Here is a 21,238-nt window from a genome sequence, read left to right on the forward strand (position 1 = left end):
CTGTTAGTGATGCAGGGCTGAGACAAGAGAACTGATTTAATGTTTTATTGTACTTAATGTGCTTTTTACCCAGCAGGTTACAGTATCTAGTCCTTACGTGAAGTTTGAACCCCTCATTTTCCAAGACTGATAAACTGAGTGCCATTACATTTGGTAATATTAGTTCTTGTACACAATTATTTGAAATTGCAAAAAAATAGCCAATTTCTAGCACTCTTATAAAACAAAAAATCTATTATTTTAATTTATGAATAAAGAGTAATGTAAAAACTGAAAAACTGTTATGAATAAAGATTAACATTTACCCATGATTTACCCATGATTGAAATTCCAAACACTAGACCACAATGGCTTAGCTATGTGAAGGGTTACTCACGGACACAGCAGGCTATTTGAAGAAATGGCTGGCCTGCGCCTACTTGCTGTCCTTTACTGGAAGGCTTTAGATGTGTGCTCCCTGCACTGCAGTACAAAGAAAAGTTTGCTATTTACTTCCACAGAAACCTTGGTGGCAAGTTCATCTAGTGGCGAGTTGGACTCTAAAGACATGAACCACAATTGAACTACTAGGCTACAGTCAGCCACTGTAGTCCATTACAGAAGGACTTTTAGATATTAACTAGTGATTCCGTAAACCACTGATTGCGACTGCGATATATAGAACTGATTAAATTGCCACACAGAGGGAGTGCCATTCAAATGCGCACATGTTCAGCCTACAAGTGTGGATTACAGCTGAATGCAACCCCTGTGTACGCAACACATTTTCCATAGTGGCCAACAGAAGGATTCGTGAGCCGTTCCCTCTTGGTTCATCTTGAGTGATATTTAGTTACACCTCGTTTCAAAAAGATGTTGCAGCCTCTCAGATTGTTCCAGAAAGACATTTAGAAACCTTAGAGGAAGTGTTAGGGGGCAGGATTGTTCTGCTTCACTTCAGACTGAGGGGAGTACTTAATGTGAATGCAGCAACACAAGTGCAACTCTTAAAATAATCATAGCAGTGGAATAATAATAATCAAAGAAAACGCAATGCAACAATGAATATATGTATAGTGACTACGTATATTTATGCATGCACACAGTAAAGCTAGATACTAAGAATTAAAAGTGCTTCACCATGGGGCTCAAATCCAGCATCATCCTTTGTCTGCCAAACTCAAGCTGTGGAACCCGTGACAACTGAGACAAAAGAGAGCAACCCCAATAGGATTACTCTTTAGCAATGTGTCCACCCTCAGAGGTGAGTTCCTTCTCTCTGTGTCAAGCTTCCCCTCATTTTATACTTTAAACAAACTTAAGAGGAAGGTTCCAGGAACTCACCTCCCTTTGAGTAAGTTGTGAAATTCAAGTGCTGGCCGTACCAGGTCGGTGTTGGAAAAACAGGCTAGATACTGGCCAAATCTCACAGTGTATTTCCAAGACCGAGCTGTACCTTTCTCTACCATAAACATTCTTGCCCTGGTACGTTCTTATCAGGTTTCATCCCCCATCTAATGTTTCCTTCCCTAGAGTGAAAAGTAAAAACATGGTAATAAGCTGTGCGCAGAAAAATACCTGTGCCACCAATGTGACGGCACAAAATGGAGTCTGTGGTCAAGATGGAGTTGGTGGTTAAATACAGATAGCATTACAAGGACAAAAGTACAAGAGAATCTACAAGGCTTCATGCACTTCAGGTAATCTTTCACAACAGCCAACTCCACTTTTATCTCTATAGAGTAACCATCGTGTTTGTAAGGTATACTTCATGACTTTCGTGGGTTACATGGCTGAGCTGAAAGGTTTAACCAATTTAACCATGCAAGTGGTGCTAGGGTCTGCTATAAACCCAAAAGCATAGGACAGTTGCCAAGCTGGCAGTAACCAGCTAAAACCCGAAATCTAATTTCTGTTGAAATGAAGTATTTTGTCTTTCAATAACTCAGTAGGTCAAGGCCATCAAATATTTTGTTTGCTGTGTATAGATCAACTGTCATTGAAGGTTTTCCCTTTTCATTCGATTTTGATTGAAAGAAACACACATTTCAAGTTTCTTCTTGATGAATATTTATTTATTAGATTGTATTGAAATTGTGAAAACATACAAAAGTACATAAAAAGTTGCTCATTCATGAATATTTATATTCTTGGATTCCTGGCACAGATTAAAATTGTGTTGTATCGAATCATTTCTATTGGGCTTACCCAGACAGGTTTAAGGCTGCACTGTGTAGGGTGATTGGAAGGGTGCTATTTTGCTTTGAGCCTATGTGGAAAGTGCTTCTATATTGCGCATGATGGCCACTGAGGTGGAGTTGTTCTGTTATGGGACACAGCGCCTGATGGTGGTTGGGTGAGGATATGTGAGAGATAGAAGCACAAATTATATTTATATTAAGGACTAATCAGCTTAGCTGCAAAGGTAGCAGAGTGATCTGTGCCTGTACACTAAATAGGGTGGTATTCAGGGAACACACAGTAATGTACCTGAAAACCTGCCAGACTGGCATCTTGCTCATGCTAGTGTGGGAAACTAAGTTCCTAGTAGGTTTCTGTCTTGATAGCATAAGAGCCTGCCCCTTGTCTCTCTTCTGTTCTCACCCTTCAAGGTGAATACTTTTGTTATCACAGATACCCTCTTGGTCATTCAATATTGCATAAGGAGACAACTTGCTAACATTCTAGAATTTCCTCCCAGTATATCTTTCACTTTCATTATCAGCAGTGAATAAGATTTCAGAGTTAAAAAGAGCCAATGTGATATAAGGAGACTTAATTTGCTTCTACTGAGTCTGCTAAAACAGCAGCATGGTACAGGTTTGGTAGTTCTCAATTTGTTCCATCTTTTCCCATCTCTTTTCTGACCAGCAGGTCTGGTGAAAAGTGGTGTCCTCAGAATTTTTGTGGGTTTAGAAGATCACTGATGAGAGACTTGCAGCCGGATGGAAACCCTACATGTCTTACATTTGATTAAGGAACCTAGGTATTATATGTATACTTTAGGCTGTGGCATGCTTTCTTTCATCTTGCTCCTTTCTTATTTGAATCTAAATATCAGACAGTGCTATACTTTCTTTATAGCGTGATAACACGTCAAATAACACACATGGTTTATAAGGGGTAGTAAGCAGAGAGATCTGTTACTTTGGGCAGACTCCTTGCTCCCCAGATTTGGGATCATTTCAGAAGGCATGCTTTTAGGAATCCAACAGTCTTTTAATGGAAAATGTCCACTCCCTGGCTGTATATGATTATTTTTGGTCATCAACAATACTGTGGTATGTATCTGCTGCCAGGAGTTAATCAGGCCAAAGGATATTTCACTAAAGTAGTCCACATTTTGGTGTTAAAAAGGAGCATGCTCATTGTGAAGTTTTTCAGCCACCTAACTCTCCACTGGAGACTATCCTGAATGAGTCCACCCTCATACCATTACTACAGTTAAAGCAGAATGGTACATTGAGAATCTGCTTTACAGCTTCCCAGATTATATACCCATCCCTTGACTGAAAAGCATATCTCTCTTGACTCTAGGTTGAGCAAAATTGGTTCCCTTTCATTGAGCACAGCTATCTAACACCTGCCGTGGGTATTTTATAACCCAGGAAATATTTAGATTTTTAACTCACTCTGCATCCATGCAACTAAAGTACAGCTGCCAGCTGTGCTCTGTTTCAGACGTTCTAACACCTCCTTGCAGAAGAAGGCATTATTTTCACTTGTTATTTAAAGTACCATTTTATAAGGTTCTTGAGGTCATCCTCAGAACTTTTCGTAGTTGAAGTCAAGACCTGACGCAGGAATGGTAAACATGTATCCCTATGATTAGGGGCCTGTGCAGAACAATTACCTCGGCTGATGTTATAGAGAAGAGTAGACTAACCTTATATGTTGGGCGCGTTGTTGACAGTGAGTTGGTGACGTTTTGGCTTTGTAGTGGGGCACTCACAACTGTACAACTAAATAGATGTGTAGTCCCTGGCCATTCATTCTTTCCCCCCCAAGACATTAGCCACATGCCTCTTCCGCAGGGTATCAAAAGGGACTAGAGAGATAGCTCCCTCTTGTCATAGGAACCAAGGTCAGGATTGCATCTCTGCTAGGAAACACTACTTGTGCTATATCAGTGGTTAAGTATTAAAAGGCCTGGAAATAAATCAACAATGCCCCTGAATTTATCCCTTAAGAACGCCCATCAGTGCCCAGTCTAATAACTTAATATTGCTCTGTTTGGATTTCTCTATTTATGCCCTGCCTTCATTTCATGCAAATTTGTGGTACACATTTCTCTTTTGTCTAGGCTCAAAGAGAAGGCAAGGAATAAACCAAGAAAAAGTATATCACTAAATCCAACCTTTTCCACTGTGCTGCTCAGGAAGGGTTGGCACCAGCCAGGAAATTTGAAGAGCATGCCTAAAACCTGAGCTATTTGAACATTGCGAGAGTGTGCAGGGGGAAGTTCTGTAAGGTAACTATTTGAATAGAGCCTTGCCTAACTCTCCACCAAATTAAATGTGCTCCTGTGAAGGTGAATGGTAACCTGTGCACTGGGAATACCCTCCTCTTAACTAGTAAATACGAAAGTGGCCATATCTGAATGAGGAAATTAGCAAATAGCCACATCCATGTGTCAGAATTACTTCCTTGGTAGGAGATTGGCTACCTAATTTCATGAGCAACCTCAGACCACAATGTCTTACAGTTTGACAAGAAATTGTCTGTTTCACTCATTGTAGCTGAATGCTATCTACAGACTATATTTAAGCAAGCAATACATGAATGTAGAGTGTTCTAATGGTCCAAATATGTTTTCAGCCATGCAACTCCACCAGATGTGGCTAGAATTAGAAATCCGAGGATCCAGAGAAACAATGCTTCACTAATCTGAAATCCGTGATCACCTCTTAGGGACCATTTTTTATTCACATCACCACTACTAACCAGAGGCCTCCCACAATTATATATAAATTGATATGGCACTTCAGTGCTTGATGGCTAGGCTTGCTTGCAATCCTAATGTGGACCATGATAAGGAATCTTGCTCCCCAAATATTATTATTTGGGTTCTAGACCGGAAAACAGCTCAACTTGCATGCCAAGATCCTTTTAACCTTTTTATAAACTCACTTTTTTAAAAACTATCTTTCAGGTATCCCTTCCCTCTGTCATATGTTTATCCAAAAGAGCACCCCCTTTCCAAGCCTTCATTTCCCCTCCCATGTAAGAATACTATTGCTTTTAACAATTATGTAAGCAAAAGCCAAAGAACCAGAATGGCGACTTAAGAATTAATTTGCATTAATAACTCCTTCCTATGGTGTTATAGCTTTACACCCACATTTGTTGTAGAAGTCTCAGAAACTAATCTTTAATGAAGCATCGGCTCAGTTTTAGGCCCTATCACTGCCTTTCTGGCTCCATCGTAGTTGCTTTGCAGTGGATTTTATGGCTTTCAGGGACAAGAACACGACCACCTTCCTCCAGGTAAACATTCTCCCAACTCACCCAGGTAGAGGCTTTCCTTTCCTGCTTTCTTGCAGTGAGAAATCATTTGATCTACAGCTTTCTAGGAGTTTTCTCTCATATCCTGTAGTTCTGGTGCTTATCATCTTGCGCCTGGATTATTGTAATGCTCTATATTTAAATGGTGCTCAACATTCCCTCAATAAGCAGCAGTTGATTCAAGATGGGGTGGCACATCTAATTCTTGGGATTTCTAAGAGCCAGTCGGTGAGAGAGGGCTTGAGGGCTTTTGTGCTGACTCCCAATCAGGAAATGGGTCAGCTTCAAAGCATTATGCCTGGTGCACAAGGCACTCCATTGGATCGACTCTGGATATCTGAGGGCTGTGTTCACATGTTATGCCCCAGTAGAGCTTTGAGATCAGTAGGTAACAAGAAGGTAAATATCCCCACATTTAGAAGGTCAGATGGGGGGGAAGAGCCTTCTCAGTGTCAGCATCTAGGCTTTAAAAATTTGTGCTACCATTGGACATAAGAAGGATAGATTCATATTTGGAATTTCGCAGGGCAGTCAAAATCTGGTTACTCAGGTCAGAGTAGGATGTCCCTGTGGAGGGACTGTATCGCTGTGCCTGGGTTTTTCTTCACTCACCATGCGCTTGGTTACCTGCTGGGTTTAATGCGCTGTGCAAATGTAAATAAATCAATCAATGACCGGAGTCATTAAGAGCTCACCCACATTTACGTACACTGCCCATCCAAAAGATACCTTCAACTCTGAAGTTCTCAAATTGAGATTCTTTCATTTCACCTAATTCTTAAATCACCTCTTTCATCAACCCTCCTTTGTGATGGGTGAAATCTCTTAGAAGCTGATTCACTCAATTAGCATCTTTTTGAAATAACACAGCATGCACTCCCATGCTGTCAATCTGATTTTCAGAGCCTTTCACGCTCTGGACATCATAATTGTGGGACATTACCTTCAAACACAGAAATGGCAACTATTTTAGGTAATCTTCAGTCTGGTATCCATCCTGTTTCATGGTCTGAAACAGTCTAACTAAATACTAGAGAAGAATTACTCTTTCATGCATGAATGCATGTCTTGATACTTGCTGCCCTTCAACCTAATCACCCACATGGTATTTCTAAGTTATCAACACAAGCCAACAGAGAAAAAAGGCACAGCCCTTTCATCCTAAATGTGATCCTCTTGAGGCCACACCCAAAAAAGGGAAGGTGTCTTCTTTCCTGTACAAGACGACATACTTTAGAGAGGCTCAACGAGCAGCACTTTTCACACATCTGAATTTCAGATACTAGATGTACATGAGTGGTTGAAAACGCGATTCAGTATCTTCAAAATTCTGAATTACCAGTTCCTCATCAAAATGCACTTGCCATACCAGTGCACAAGCCACCCTTGGGTACTAATGCAGGAGTCGCAACCCTTTCCACTAGTTGAGTAGAAAAGATTAGATGGAAGACTGTTACATGCAAAAGGTACTTAAGGAGCTCCTTGAATGTAACTCATGGTTGAAGATGACTTTCTGCATTGCTTTGGCTTACAGCCCTGTCACTAATTCAGAAAGTCACTGGCCAACATTTTATTCACTGCAGCTACATTCATCACCCTTTCCCAATCTGTCCAGAACATTTTGAAGTAGCATGAGACAAATCCACAGACTAAGTATTTTTTTCAGTATTTATGAGGGTACACACTCTATGGGTAAAAAAGCACATACATGAGGGCACAGATGCCATGTGGGCTGATGGGACATTTAATCTGGAGGGAACCCTTGTGTATAGGCCACCTTCATCGAAAACATTGGGACCTTCTTGTCTAGTCTTCTGGGTAATGCTGTTTTGGACTATGCCCATGTGAGTAGCGGGAACAGACACACAAAATATGTTCTTTATGGAACAGCATTTGGGACTGGGATAGAGTAAGGATGTAAACATTATTATTTTTAAAAAAAAGTTAATACTCTTGTCCGATTGGTAAATCTCATATCTGCCTCTGTTGCACTCTTTTTGACTTTACTGAATAGTTGCAGCCTTCAGCAAAATAGTCCTTCTTGGGTTAAAAAGGTAGCAGCATAAAACCATAGATGGTAAATTTTTCACCTCACCTTTAGAATTCAGTCTATAGAGATTATTTGGTCAAATTAGCTAACCATGCACAAGGGCACGTCATTAAATGTGTGATATTTCTTAGATGTTTATATAACTGTGATTAGCAAAATAGGGTAATGTTTTCTGTTTAGATGTTTAATCATTTGTTTAGCATACACGTGGTCTGGCGTGCGGATAGCATGGAATGTAAAGGGGAAGCACCATTGGGATGAGGGGAAGTTCTGGCAATAGGATTTAGGAGGAAAATTAGAACTGGAGTAGAACCGGGGGTAAGCGAGGTATTAAAATAACAATTAACCTAAAGTTTTAAATGTCTTTAATAATGCAGTAGAATACTTTTTCTGTTAAATAAAACAAATTGTATTGTAAACTTGGCAGGGTGGATGAGCATGTGGTGAAGATGCAGAAAGTCCAAATGTTCTACTGCGAGCATGGATAGATGTCTAGTGAGAGGAAGTTGGAAACAGCTACAGATAGACTGGTAGCTGCTCCAAGTCTTCAGAACTACAATGGTTGTTATTAAAAAGCAAGTTGATGAAGCCTCCTTTTGCAGAAGGAGTGTGGCAGGTGGTCACAAGCCTAAAAACACATCATGTCTCTGCATTGGCACCGATACAGGAGGGTAAGAAGCAAGTCCAACACGCCACTTTGAGGAAATGAACAATTTGGACTGCATTCTCTAACTTCTCATTACCCACACAGCCAGTACCACTCGGCTAAAAGACCAGCACCGAGAGCAGATTCTCCTAGCGGGAATGTGGGACAGCAGAAAATGGACAACATAGTGCGAATATAAGGAATCTGGCATGTGTTTGTGTGGAGGATCCTGATGGTTTTTCAGTATGTGTGGTTCTTATGAGGGTGAGAACAATTGGCAGTGATTCCACTTATTAGAAATAGCAGAGCCACCAACACGTAGGTCTCAGCCAATTAAAGGGTGAACAGAATGGAAATGAAACACTTTCTTGTAGACCAAAGAGCCTGGCCCATTGTGCAAGACCCAAAGTAGGGAATAAACGCAGAGCAGGCTAACAGCAGACAAAACACAAACGGGAGGCAGGACAACCAACCACCAGTGCCATGGGCAAGAACATGTTTGACATTGCCTCTTTCAACTCTAGTTGTACTTTACAGACCTTGAGGGGCACTGCTCAGCCTTGTTTCTCTCCAAGAAAGTAAAGAGACTCCAACCAATCGTTCTGGCATGCACCATTGTCAGGAAGTCCTCGGGAGCAAGCAGCACATGTCTGAGCTCCGCTTTCAAGCTGGCATCCACCAGTTCACCATCTGTATTTACTGGGAAGGGGGGCTGCGATGAGCATCCCTTGCTCCTACTGCCCCACATTGTCCGCAGTTGTAAAGGAGCTGATGTAGTTTAAGAAGGTCCTCTGCATTCATTCAGATTCTAAGGAACCATCATTGAAAAGGACAGCGTAATGTTATGTTCTGGTGCAGCTCCTTTGTGCTTTTTATGCAAGATACTAGGACATTTTGGTGAGAGATTGATGATGTTTAAGAGTACATGTTAAACATGTTGTGCGGACAAGTATCCTGATAAATGTAATGTTCTGCATGATATTGTTTAGGTATGTTATCGCACACATTTGTGACCTTTTACAAATGTATCTGTTTCTATCGCAGGGAAAATCCTGAAAGGACTTTTGACCTGGTACTGAAAGTGGAGTGTCCTGCATCTGAAAATGAAGGTACGTCGAATACTGCACACAATCTTCACATAAAAAAAAACAAAAGTTTTGCGTTCCTTTGTTTCTAACATAGTGTTTGATAAGCACTATGTTTTTAAAATATGAGTATTTACAGCCTTTGCTTCCCTCCTTTATTTTTTTAGAAGTTGATGTCCTGTTGTGCAACTCGTAGGGAGCAGTTTGTTCTTGAGTTCTGTGCAGCCACCAGGCATTCAAAGGGTCCTTGACTTGGTCCTTAGTGCAGGTGTGATACTCGCCGCCTTTCCTCTCTCATTCGCCTGCAATGCAGTGGAGAGTCTCAGTCATCTTTATTGCAGGGGATTTTGTTTGGACCTATAATAGACCGTGACTTTGGAGGTAAAGCTGATGAGTACACTAGAGTTTTTACTTGCACACAACGCTTTTGTCTTCCCAAATTAATACTGTGTGAGTCATAGTAAAGGTGCTGGTTCCCTTTCATTACAGTTGTTCACATCCTTTTTACTCTGGTACAGTGAAAACGAACAAGGAACTGTAATGAAACTAGTTCCCCATCTTGTTCCCAAGAAGGAAATTGGTTCCTCATCCTTATGTGGAACTAGTCACCTCTCGGAGAGTGGTCTGCACATCTGAGCTGTATCCTTGCAGAGATGTTTTGAAGTGAAGTCGAGAGATGGGGGGATTCTGTTACTATCAGAGAGTGCCTTCTCAAAGTTTCAGAATGTCCAGATGTAGTGATGCATCGGGCATGAGATATAAAACGAAGAACAAACTTTAAATAAAATAAAAAATACATATATACCACATCATTTTTGCTATTGCTGATTCGAGCCAAAATATATATGCATATTCTATTTTGTTCTCAAATTAACAAGAGTTAATTGCATTGACACCCCCTGCCTGGCACACATTATTAACTAAGGTGCTTTTGGTACTAGAAACTGAGTTGTACTAATGTTATCAACGACAGAACTTTAAACGTCTGAGACATCCCTAATGGAATTCAGAACTGCACCTTTCAGGTTGCACTCGTCATTCTGCTCTGTTATACTTCACCCTGAGACATATGCATGTTAAGGTATTTTAATGTAGAATGGGCATCTTGCCACCCACCAATCCTATTTCAGCTTAGTCATCACCCATCCTGTTAGCTTGTACGTTCTGTAACATGAACTACTTTAGTTTCTAAATTTCACTCCTCTGTAAATTCATACATTCTGTCACTTTTCCCATCGTCATCATATGCACCACCTGTTATTATTCAGCACCAACTTAAATTTTCCTACCAGTAGTCTTGTTGTCCTAATTTATCAAATTGTCTTTTTCTATGTGGTACTTCTTTTGGTTAAGTCTATGTGCACTAATATAAAACAATATAGCTTCAATTTATTTCCTAGAAGCAGTGGCACGCCATAGAGTCATATGACATATGCCAGTTTGATGGTACTCCTTGCTTGTAAGGGAAACCACTTGAGAGAGTACAAATGGGTAAGGTGTGTAAATTCATTAAGCCATTGGCCTGCATGACCGCTGTAGGGTTGGGAGCTAGATTCAGTATGGAAATGTCACTAAATAGGGAGTTTCCATACTCATTACATTGTCAAACTAGAAGACAAGAAATTTGGAGTATTCAACAAGTGAAGAGGTACAGCTTACAAATGAGTTAAACCATGTTTGAAATGGGATAAAACAATTAGACTGGGATAACGAGGAAATATCATGTAAGAGGGTCGAGCTGCAGGTGGTGAAGATATATGCACACCTGGACATCCTCAAGCACTTCAGCAATTATTCTACAAATTTAAGGGACAAAATCTGTGTCATCTGCATAAAATTGATATGAAATGTTAGTCATTAAGAGAGGAGGCTAGAGGCTTCATATAAAAGTGAAAAAGGTTAGTAGATAAAATAGAATCTTAAGGAATTCCTTGCTAGATTGTCAAAGGATCAGAAAACATTGGCCACTTTTGTGCATTGGCAGTGGTTTTCCAAGTGAGATTCAAGCCAAATGCTGAAGAAAATTCCATCCGACATTTAGGATTGATCTGTGAAGTATTTATTGCTTAAAAAAATATATATATATATATATCTATAGTCTGTGGATCTAGGTGCATAGACAAGCGGGTCCCCTTAACAAACAAATGTAGGCAAGCAGCCAGAGCAAAGGCAAAATGCAAATTTATACCACGTTACAGGTGGACTCTAGTATTGATCATATGACTAGATTCTCATCAAGAATAAAGACAGTTGCATAGCTGAGCTCATGACACTTAATACATGCCCTTCGGAAGACGCAAACGTAATCATTTTGCTTCACCAGGCTGACTTGCAAAGCCTACTTATCCAGTGCCAAGGCGCGGCACTTCTTGGATCCAGGAAGTGTGTATCTGATGAGCAGGGTTAGCATGACCAATAAAACGTGGAAGTTACAGGCGACAATAGTCGAGCATCACCCTTTTAAATTTTACTCAACTAAGCACTGCACCATTTTGCCCCATTTTCAGGGTTATATGGTTGATGACATACTTCAATTTATTGAATGTATTGAGGTATAAGATGCTAAAGAAACTGAATTCACTTTTATCTAGAATGTGAAGAACATGAACTATTTTAAGGTTGCAATGTGTATATTGCATTCTGCCCTGTGAAAATGTAAATATTAAAATTCCTAATCTTTCCTGTGAAGAGGTGCAGTGGTAAAAATTCCTTTCTCAGCAGGAGGGGCTGGTAGAAAAAAGGGACTGCCAGTAATTTGTTAGATGATTCAGCAGGAAGAGTATTAAATAGGGAATTGAAAAGTTATGGTAGGCCAGAATGGCTTAGTACATCAGAGGACTCTTACTTTAAGGCAAGTCTTTTTTCCCCCCAGAAGCTATGGGGACTTTACAGTTCAGGATTCTGTTGTTAAGAGCTCCAAAAGGAAAAAGCCTCTCGAATTTGAGGTTGCATGACATTGTCAGAAAGGATAACAGTTTGCGTTATCAAAGGGAGATTTCTATCACTTCTTCACCTTTTAGTAGACTGTGCATAAGTCAAGTGTAGTACTGAAGTTGCGTGCAATTGTTTGTGCTTTAATTTAGTTTTGTAGTGCTGCAGATACAGTGTTGAATCTTTCAGTGAATTAATGTCCAAGACTTTACACATATGAAACCACCAGTCATGTTTGGCCATCATATTGTGTCTTACACTGAAAATAACATTCCCTGCCCTCTTTCACCTATTTGTCAATGGTGCGAAAGCTGAACAGGGTTTAAACATTAGGTCATTTGAGGAACAGATATTACGCCAATAGACATTCTCGAAACATATTCAAGTAGAAAGATTTTTCAGATGATTAAACATTCTTAATTAAAACATGTTATCATATTTATTTGATCTGGGTGTTTATATAGTATACTCGTACAACTTGATACCATTGTGCAGCTCTAAGGTGACCATGAGGTTTCACTCTTCAAGGATATCGTGTTTAGAGAAGGTCTAGTTCAGCATAGTGGATGTAGTAGTGCTTAGCCCTAATAGTTTGTTCTGGGTTTGGGAATTTGCTTGTGCTGAATTTGTACTGTTTTGGCGACCTCATGCCACAGATTAAGGTGGGAAAGATGTTTCTTAGCAGCTGCTTTCAACTTTTTCTTGACTGCAGTAAGCGTGTTGAAGCGTTTGCTTTCCAGGGTTCTTCGCAGAACTCTAACTTGCTCCCTGATAGATTTGCCCCTTGTTGGTTTTGTTTGAACTTGGCTCACTGATCTGTTGCTGCTGGATTCTAAGAGGTTTGAACCCCGGTGTAACTTTTTTCTTCAGGTAATTCAGACAAGTGCTCTTGTAGCCTTTGTGGTTGAGAGGATGTTTATTTGTGTTGTGTAGGTAATTTGCCATATCTGTCCTTTGTCAAGGAGGAGATGTATTTGAGGGTTTACATGAAACTGGATTTCAGGTTGAGAGATCACCACGGTCAAGGAATGTATATGAGCATTAAATAAAGATCTTGTCAACACCAGGTGTAATCGAACTTCACCAGTCACCTGTTTGTTACTGATTCTGACCAGACAAGAATGAAGAAAACCACCTCTGGTCTATTGACAATGACTTTGTGGCCAGCTGAATCATATACCACGATAGGTTGAAAAGTTCTTATGGCTGTCCTTTTGTCTTAGTCCAGTGAAGTTAGAAAGTCCTCTTTGAAATTAAGCAATGTAGTATTGTCTGTGTTTTATAGAAGGTCTGAAGCCAAATTGTCTGTTTATTTAGCATTTGTTGAGCCCACCAGTCTTTGCAATTGTTTTTCATACTGCCCATTCCCAGGTCTTACTGGATAAGTTGGCTAGGGGCCTGTTACTAGAACAGCATTTATCAGCTGTTAGCTTATTAAAGAATGACATATCTGTCCCATGTTTTATGGTCATGGAACTCCGCTCTATCTGATGGACGCACTGGGGGTGGGGGGGTCATGGAATTGTTAAGAGAGGGGCCAATACCTGATTTGGATTAGCCTTACCTGATTTGGATTAGCCTTACCTCATTTTATATATTTAAAATGAAACTATACTTTGTCTAGTGTAGTCTCAGCTGTGTGCATCTGGACATTGCTCATGGACCAACATCCCATTTGGTTGTCCACCACTACTTATGCTACTCTATTTTCCTGATTGTCAACCAACCAGATAAACTTACCCCATCTGTAACCCTTGGTTATATTTTGATTGAAGAGACAGAGCAATGTTTTGGGCCTCTTTCATGGAGGTGTGTATCACGTTGTCATGGTTTTCAGTAGATTATGGTGATTGCAATGGCATAATACAATGTGCATGCTCTTATGAGGTTTGCAATTCATTCACAGTTATGAACAAGGTATATCCTCCATTTGGACTGTTATTTGGGCATTTTCCACGTTGGGACCAGCTCTAAATTGTTCAGACATTAGTAACCTGACAAAAGACCAGAATGGTACAATTTGTCTTGCTTTCAGTTTGGATAATGGCTTATTTATCCACAGACAGAATTCAGGTGAGCTCCCAAGCCAAAATGACATTCAAATACATGTGATTTTTTTTGTATTATTAGCTTCAATATAACTCTTCCTCAAGAGGTCTGCAAAAATAAATGTGACACTTCTTGTTGCCTAGGCACTGGCGTTCTTCCATAAAGAATCTGTGGATTCAAGTTACAATTCAGCTTGTATTATTCCGTAGCCAAGGATTCCAGTCTCTGGAATAAAATTTGCATTAGATCACTTTTGCACTTATACAATCCAGATACTTGTGGAAGTCCCACCTCTTCAAAGGATTGCACCCAGTGACAGGCGTTGTGTGAGTCAGTGCTATGAGATGACTTCCATAGAGCGTTTTATATGAATGTTTTTATTTCCCAGATAAAGGTGACCTTGATTCTAGGAATGACAAGTGACTGACGTTGATATGCTCTGGCCGCTTTAGAGTCCTGCTGTGAGGTGCATAGAGATGGCTGAAGATATGTCGGAGCCAAGAATCCCTTCAGACCGAACTCGGTTTTCTATGGGAGTATAATCCAACCATATTGCTTTGGTTAAAGGGGAAGCAGAGCAGTGAACCCAAGAACAGATCCATTTAAGTTAGAATTTGAGTGATTCTTTCTGGTCTGTTTTCTGCCTAAAAGGTAAATGCCGACTGTGAATGAGTGAATGCCGCAAATGCAATGAATCTTCTCAACCTTAAGAGATGGACAGCAGAACCATAATGTCTTAGAGGGAGTAAAGAAGAGCATTTAAGTCTCCTGTTCCCCAACACACGCGTGTCCCGCTCCCAACCTCCATTCGTTCTCCAAGGATGTCCATAATTGCCTTCCGTTTTGGGTGTCCAGTAACCTCAGATCTTAAAAGTAGGCCTGTGCATATTTTATGTTGTGCTAGCGTTATATATAGGTACTGGATGAATTATATCTTGTAGCTCGCATCTGGCGAGCCATTTTTACACATTCGCCTGCGCGATTTTTCATGCAGACGCCCCGCCTCAATTATGTAAAACCTGTAATTCTCAAGAAAGTTATACTTAATACACGAGGAAAAAATACAGTTATAACCATTTCTTCTTAGAAGCCCATCTCACCTTGTTATTCATGTATCTATTTCCTGTTAAGAAGCTTATGACATAAAACCCATAAAAGTAAAGTCTAAGTTCCCGCTGACTACTTGAGGCTCAGCTCGTCTAGTGCCTCGAAGTATCTCGATATCCCCTGGTGCGTTGAGAGGCGTTAGACCTTTGGGATAAATAGCCTTGCTGCAGTTTCTCTTTTTAAGTGGTTGTTGTAACAGACAAATAATAGTAACAATAATATACAGCGGTTGGTCTGTATAACCTTGTTTGCTAAAGTGTTGTGTGCACTGAAGATGAAAAAAAGTGATTCGTGTATGGCTAACAGCATGCCTCTCGAACGTTAGACATGCAGTGACTTTATTGAAATAACCTTATTCTGTCTAGGAAGTGGTCACCTAGAGATAGGCTGCCATATGTCCTCGTGATAATAAAACACTTGTATCTTAGGCTGTTGTCTGATAGGGCGAGCCTGTTCCTGTTTCGCATAAAGACAGGAGAGGTGCGCGAGGATGAACATCTGTGCACGTCTTAATCTTCCCTCGCGCACGCGCTTCGCAGTTACCTCCGCGAGCCTGTTGTATCGTTCCCCTGCTCTGCCGTCTCCGTCTTTAGTGTATTTGTAAGAGAGGCTGACAATGTCACCTCCAGAAAGCGCGTAGCGGTGCTTTATTACACACGGCTGCTGTTTAATCACAGCTGGGCCGCTTAGGTTTATTTACTCGGGTAGTTTCTCCAGAGATTTTCCAGGGACTTCAAGGTTAGCCTCTTGAGAGACGCCTTTGAAAGGCCTGACTGCGCCCGCATAGGTTTACACGAAGCCTGGGTGGAGTGGAGTACTCCTGAAAGCTGCTCCGTGTTTACGAGATGCAAGCTGTTCGAAAGATGCGTTATCAGCCTGGAGTAATATGCTTTGGATTGGTAGAACGGTTGCTTATTTTTGTGAAGCAGCTAAAGGTGAAATCGTGGAAACGCGAAACAAAATACATTACTTGTTATCTATATACGTGGATCATGGAGCTAATTGTGGACAAGTCTGCAGATTTTCACCTCAAGCTGTGAATGTACTGTTTGGCAATGTTATATGTATATGCGCTGCCACTGTGTCAGTGCGCGGAGTGAACATTAGTCACCAGGGCCAAAGGGGGCACATTAGAGAAACGCGAACCTGCTGCACATGTGCTCCCTGTTTGTCCGTAGGTGTTCTCAACCGTAGAGTTGGGTGCTGAAGGACCCTCTGTGGGTGGGAACAGAGTAAAACCGTGTACGGGCACCACAAGCTCTCTTCGAAGGGTACTAGCGACCACCACCCTCCAAAGGAGGGCTGCTACAGGAAGAACCATTATGCCTTTGTTACAGTGCCTTGTAGCCGTGGTCAACATTACTGTTGTGCTGCTGGCGTCCTTTTGATATCACAGGAAATTGTGATTTGTTGTTCCAACGGGCAGATACGTAGACTCATTCCACAAGTTATTGGCTGAAGTGTTCTTTCTGTTTAAATATATGTAGTCAGTTTCACTTGAATTATGTGGCAGGAGTGGGCCCAATTATGTGGCAGGGTTGAGTAAATTATGCAGCATCATGTGGCACATTTTTTATAGTATTCATTATTTCATCATTTTTAGGGTCGAGCATGCGCAAGCACTCTGGACCATGTTTTAATCTCTCTGTGGGCTTCTAACCACACCCATGTCACGAACGTCACTTTCATTAGTTCGTGGACTTGCCTTTTAAAAATCTATTGATTCCATCTGTGAAAGGCATGCATGCGTCATGCCTTTTCCAGTGTTTAGCCCTCCTCGAGCGCTCCGGTAAACTACTGAAAACATACGAGACTCCGTGTTTTCAGCTGGTTTCTGGACTACTTTATCTCTTAATTTCCTGCGCAGCGCGATCTCACTGGGCAGAAGTTGAGCGCTTTACATGACATGAACCATGTTACATGGATAATTGCACTTTTGCTGGTTACATGGATAATTACAGTTTGGCCAATAAGTTTCACTGCGAGCAAACTTCTGTTTCTTTTTCTATGTCTCCTTCATGCTCATGGCGACCATTGGCTCTCATATGTGAAACTGTTTTACTTTCATTTATTAGTCTATGTGGCAAGAAAAGTCCGGTTAGGAGTTTACAACGCTAATAGCTCTAACCCGAGCAAACAAGAGACCCATTGCATTGCAAATGCTTGTTAAACTTGGCAACACTATCTGGCATTGGTTGCACCTCATTAGTGCCATTTTACTACCCAAATACTGCAATAAGCAACAAAAAGGTGTCAAGTCCAGCTTTTCAAAGGAGCTTTTCTCTGCACAATAACAATTGTCACTGCAATTTTAGTAACTTTTGAACCGTTTGAACTGGAAACCATTTTATTTATTTTTTTAAATCTACAGATTATGCAGCAGATGATGGATTATGTGTCAAATGTGGAAACTATATAATTATCTGAAAATTGTCACAGCCACACAAGTGCATAATTCTAGTGGCTCTCTACGTAGCAAATGGATTCAAAATATTTATAATGGCAGCAGGAGGGAAATACAGAATGCCAAAAACTCAACACTCCTCAGTCAAGAGAGCTGTCAAACTCACATTCAAACCATGGTCGCTTAAAGGTGGTTTATCAATTAGCAGAAAAACGAGCTGCTCCACTTGACAGACTATCAAAGTGAAGGGAGTCAGAAGGAAACTGAATTTGATTTTACATAAACAAAACATAAAATGGCGTGCAACACCGGTCCACATACCTGAAGATGCTGTACAATAGCTTATACTTGTTTGGGGTTTGGTGCAAGAACTTTCTTTATGTGCAGTGGGGACTGAATGTTTGCCTGCAGCCAGGCCCTGCTCCCAACCACCAACTGCACATGGTCATTGGCTTTGCATAGTGGGAGTTGTCCAGCTTTTCTGTGTTTAGCCCAACAACCCCTTATAAATATGGCCACAACCGTGCACCTTGGGGGAGGGGGGGGTGGGGGGGGGGGAGATTTTTTTTCAAGGCTTTCAACTAACGTCCCATGTGACCAATCAGTAGCCGGTTTTGACAGTAAGGCATGTCCTGTGTCCAAGCCCTACTCCTAGGCCTTGTGACCATCATGCACCCAACTGCTGCTGCACATGGCATTGCACTGCCATGTTTGCTCTCAGGGCATGGCTGTTCATGGTCTGTGTCCAGTCTATGTGCCCAATCCACCGTGCTCCCAACCTCCTATTGCACACAGCCCTTCCCAATGCACTGCAGGTTATGGCTGCTGGCCATATGGCCATATTGTGAGCCCAACCTCCTTAACCCCAACCCCTTTTATGCACAGTTATTGAACAGGCCTAGCAGGGTTTGGCCACATGACTATCACTTAACCCATCGTGAAGCAGGGCACCCAACCCCTGCTGCACAGCGTGGGTTGCCATGGAGTCTAGCTTGTGACATGGTCTGCCATCCAACCACCTGTGAGGCCACTTCTTGAACTGTGCACAGGATGAATTGACCAGGGACAAGTAGGTTTAAATGGTTGAAGATAAAGTTTAATTTGAGGGTAAGGTATAATTTATGTAATAAAGTTAAGGGAACGAAGCGATAATCACCCATGACTAATCTGAACATCATTAAGTAACCCAAGAATAACAATCCAGAAATGAAAATGAGATGATTTTTATATGACGCTAAATATTTCATTGGTGAGGGTGTGCTAATGCAGGATTGCCAATTTACTACCAAACCTCTTTTTAAATCAAAGTGATGACAATCTTGTCAATTTTGTTGTACGTTGTATGCTGAAGGATAAAGTTCTCTGCAATCACATGCGCCAAGGAAACCTTTAAAGGTGTACCGATCCCCATCTAGAATACAATTCGCAAATACTGAGCTCTCTCCATATCTTTGCAATGTTGGCACACCTGAAAAATACGTTAGAAACCATATGTGTTTATTCCCTCGCATTTTTAGGGTTGAGTGCAAAGTGCTCTGTCCCTGTTGTTATCTCTCTACGGGCTTGTAACCACACCCATGTCATGCCCATCAGTTTGGTTGGTTCGTGGGCTTGCTTCTTAAAAATTAGCCTGATTTCATTAGTGCAAGGTATGCATACGTCATGCCTTTTCTGGTGTTTAGCCCACCTCGAGCGCACCAGCCAATTACTGAAAACATACGAGGCTCCATGTTTTCTATATGGTTTCTGCACTACGTTTTCTCCTTATTTCATAGGCAGCGTGATCTCGCTGGGCAGTAGTCAAGCGCTTTGCATGACATCAACCCTATTACATTGATATTTGCACTTGTGCCGGTTACATGGATAATTGCACTTTTGCCGGTACGTTTCACTGCGAGCAAACTTCTGTTTCCTTTTGTGTGTTTGCTTTGTGCTCATGGTGTCGGTTGGCTCGCTTATGTGAAACTGTTTTGCTTTTCAGTTTATGTGGCAAGAAAAGTCCGGTTAGGAGTCTACAATGCTAATAGCTTTAACTCAAGTAAACGCGAGACCCATTGCGTTACAAATGCTTGTTAAAAGTTGTTCTCATCGTTTACAGATCATGACAACAGAAGATATGATTAGCCAATCACAGTGTGGGTTTGCCAACAAAACGTGTGAGCAGCACAGCTGAAACTAAAAAGACACTATAATGTTCACAAGTTTTTAAGGAGATTTGACAAAGACAAGATTTGTAACCAACTGAACAACTGAACTAATTTTGGAAATTGTATTTTAATGGCCGCGTTTGTTTTTTAGTCCTCATTGCGTTTTGTCTCTTTAAAAGAAATGCAGATGCAATCTATTGCTTTCTTAAGCATGCTGAATGTTTCACATTCTTAGGACGAGTGGGCTGACAATGTGCTGTGTCGAGGCCTGTGGCTTCCCTTCAGCAGATTTCAAATGCAGATTCCAGGGTCTTTTAAGTGCGCGAAGATCATCGTCAGTGTGTTGGGTGTTTGGCATTGTTACTTGCAATATTTTGTTGTCTGCCGTGTCGATTGCACATGCTTTGATTACATATATTTAATGTAAATTGCATTTCATACTGTAAATGTAATCCCTCCCATATTCAACTATAGTGCTTTAAGTTATCTGGTCATATTCATAGCTGGAATTGAGGCTGAATAAATTCAACTTGGACATTAATAATCAATTGTAAGATTCACTAGTGAAATTTTTCAGTCTAGGTAGGATGATTGGCACTAGTGTAAATTGTAGCGTTACAGCAGGTCTCCTGGAGCGTAGAATCGCATTTTCCATTACTGTATTTAATTTCAGTCTATTTCCTTTGTGCCCTTATAGGGGTGGGAGAGCCGGACCCACCCACGTCAGATGTTTCTTTAGGCCATCTACATAAAATAAATTAACATGCAGGTAATCTGAAATAAACTCGTTGACCTAGTCGATTGTTATCTTGAAAATCTGGCATTTATCCAGCTCTTCACTTATCTTTTATCTCCAGTCCAAAATATGAAACTCGGTTTAGACACTAAACCAAAATTACACAAACATGCCAGTTCTGGTAAATAACTTTACCACCCTTTGTCTAAAGCTGTGAGCATATGTTTTATGATATAAACGTGTAATGTAATGAATCTATGCAATTGCTGGGTGGTCTGCTTGGTCTTGCGACAGTTACTCCATCACACCTTGGTTTCTGTTATGTAGTCTTAACTGACCCCGGCCCTGTTCCATGTACAGATGTACAAAAATACTGCTAAAAATACTTTGTATCAGGTGCTCTACTGCTGCTTGAAGCTAGACTTGTGCTGTATGAAAACACTAAAAAACAAAAACATGTTTTAATGTGATGTGCCACATTACATGATGGTGATGTCTCTTGCAGGTTTTAATATGGTGCCTTCCATTAAACACCAATGCTGTGCTTTGCTTAAAAGCTGCTATTAGATGCTGGAACAGAGAGGGATTCAGGTGAACTC

The 21,238-nt window shown here is 40.9% G+C and overlaps 1 protein-coding gene across 2 annotated transcripts in view; it reads left to right on the plus strand.

Moving 5' to 3' along the window:
• Positions 1 to 21,238, plus strand: part of DENND1B (DENN domain containing 1B) — a 1,047,500-nt gene that overhangs the window by 13,685 nt on the left and 1,012,577 nt on the right. For both annotated transcript variants that reach the window (XM_069232125.1, XM_069232124.1), the window contains exon 2: positions 9,225 to 9,289. In XM_069232125.1, the coding sequence (XP_069088226.1) occupies positions 9,225 to 9,289 (65 nt within the window). The remainder of the gene's footprint in view (positions 1 to 9,224; positions 9,290 to 21,238) is intronic.

The sequence above is a fragment of the Pleurodeles waltl genome, chromosome 4_2 (assembly GCF_031143425.1).
Source record: "Pleurodeles waltl isolate 20211129_DDA chromosome 4_2, aPleWal1.hap1.20221129, whole genome shotgun sequence".
Lineage (NCBI taxonomy): Eukaryota > Metazoa > Chordata > Amphibia > Caudata > Salamandridae > Pleurodeles > Pleurodeles waltl.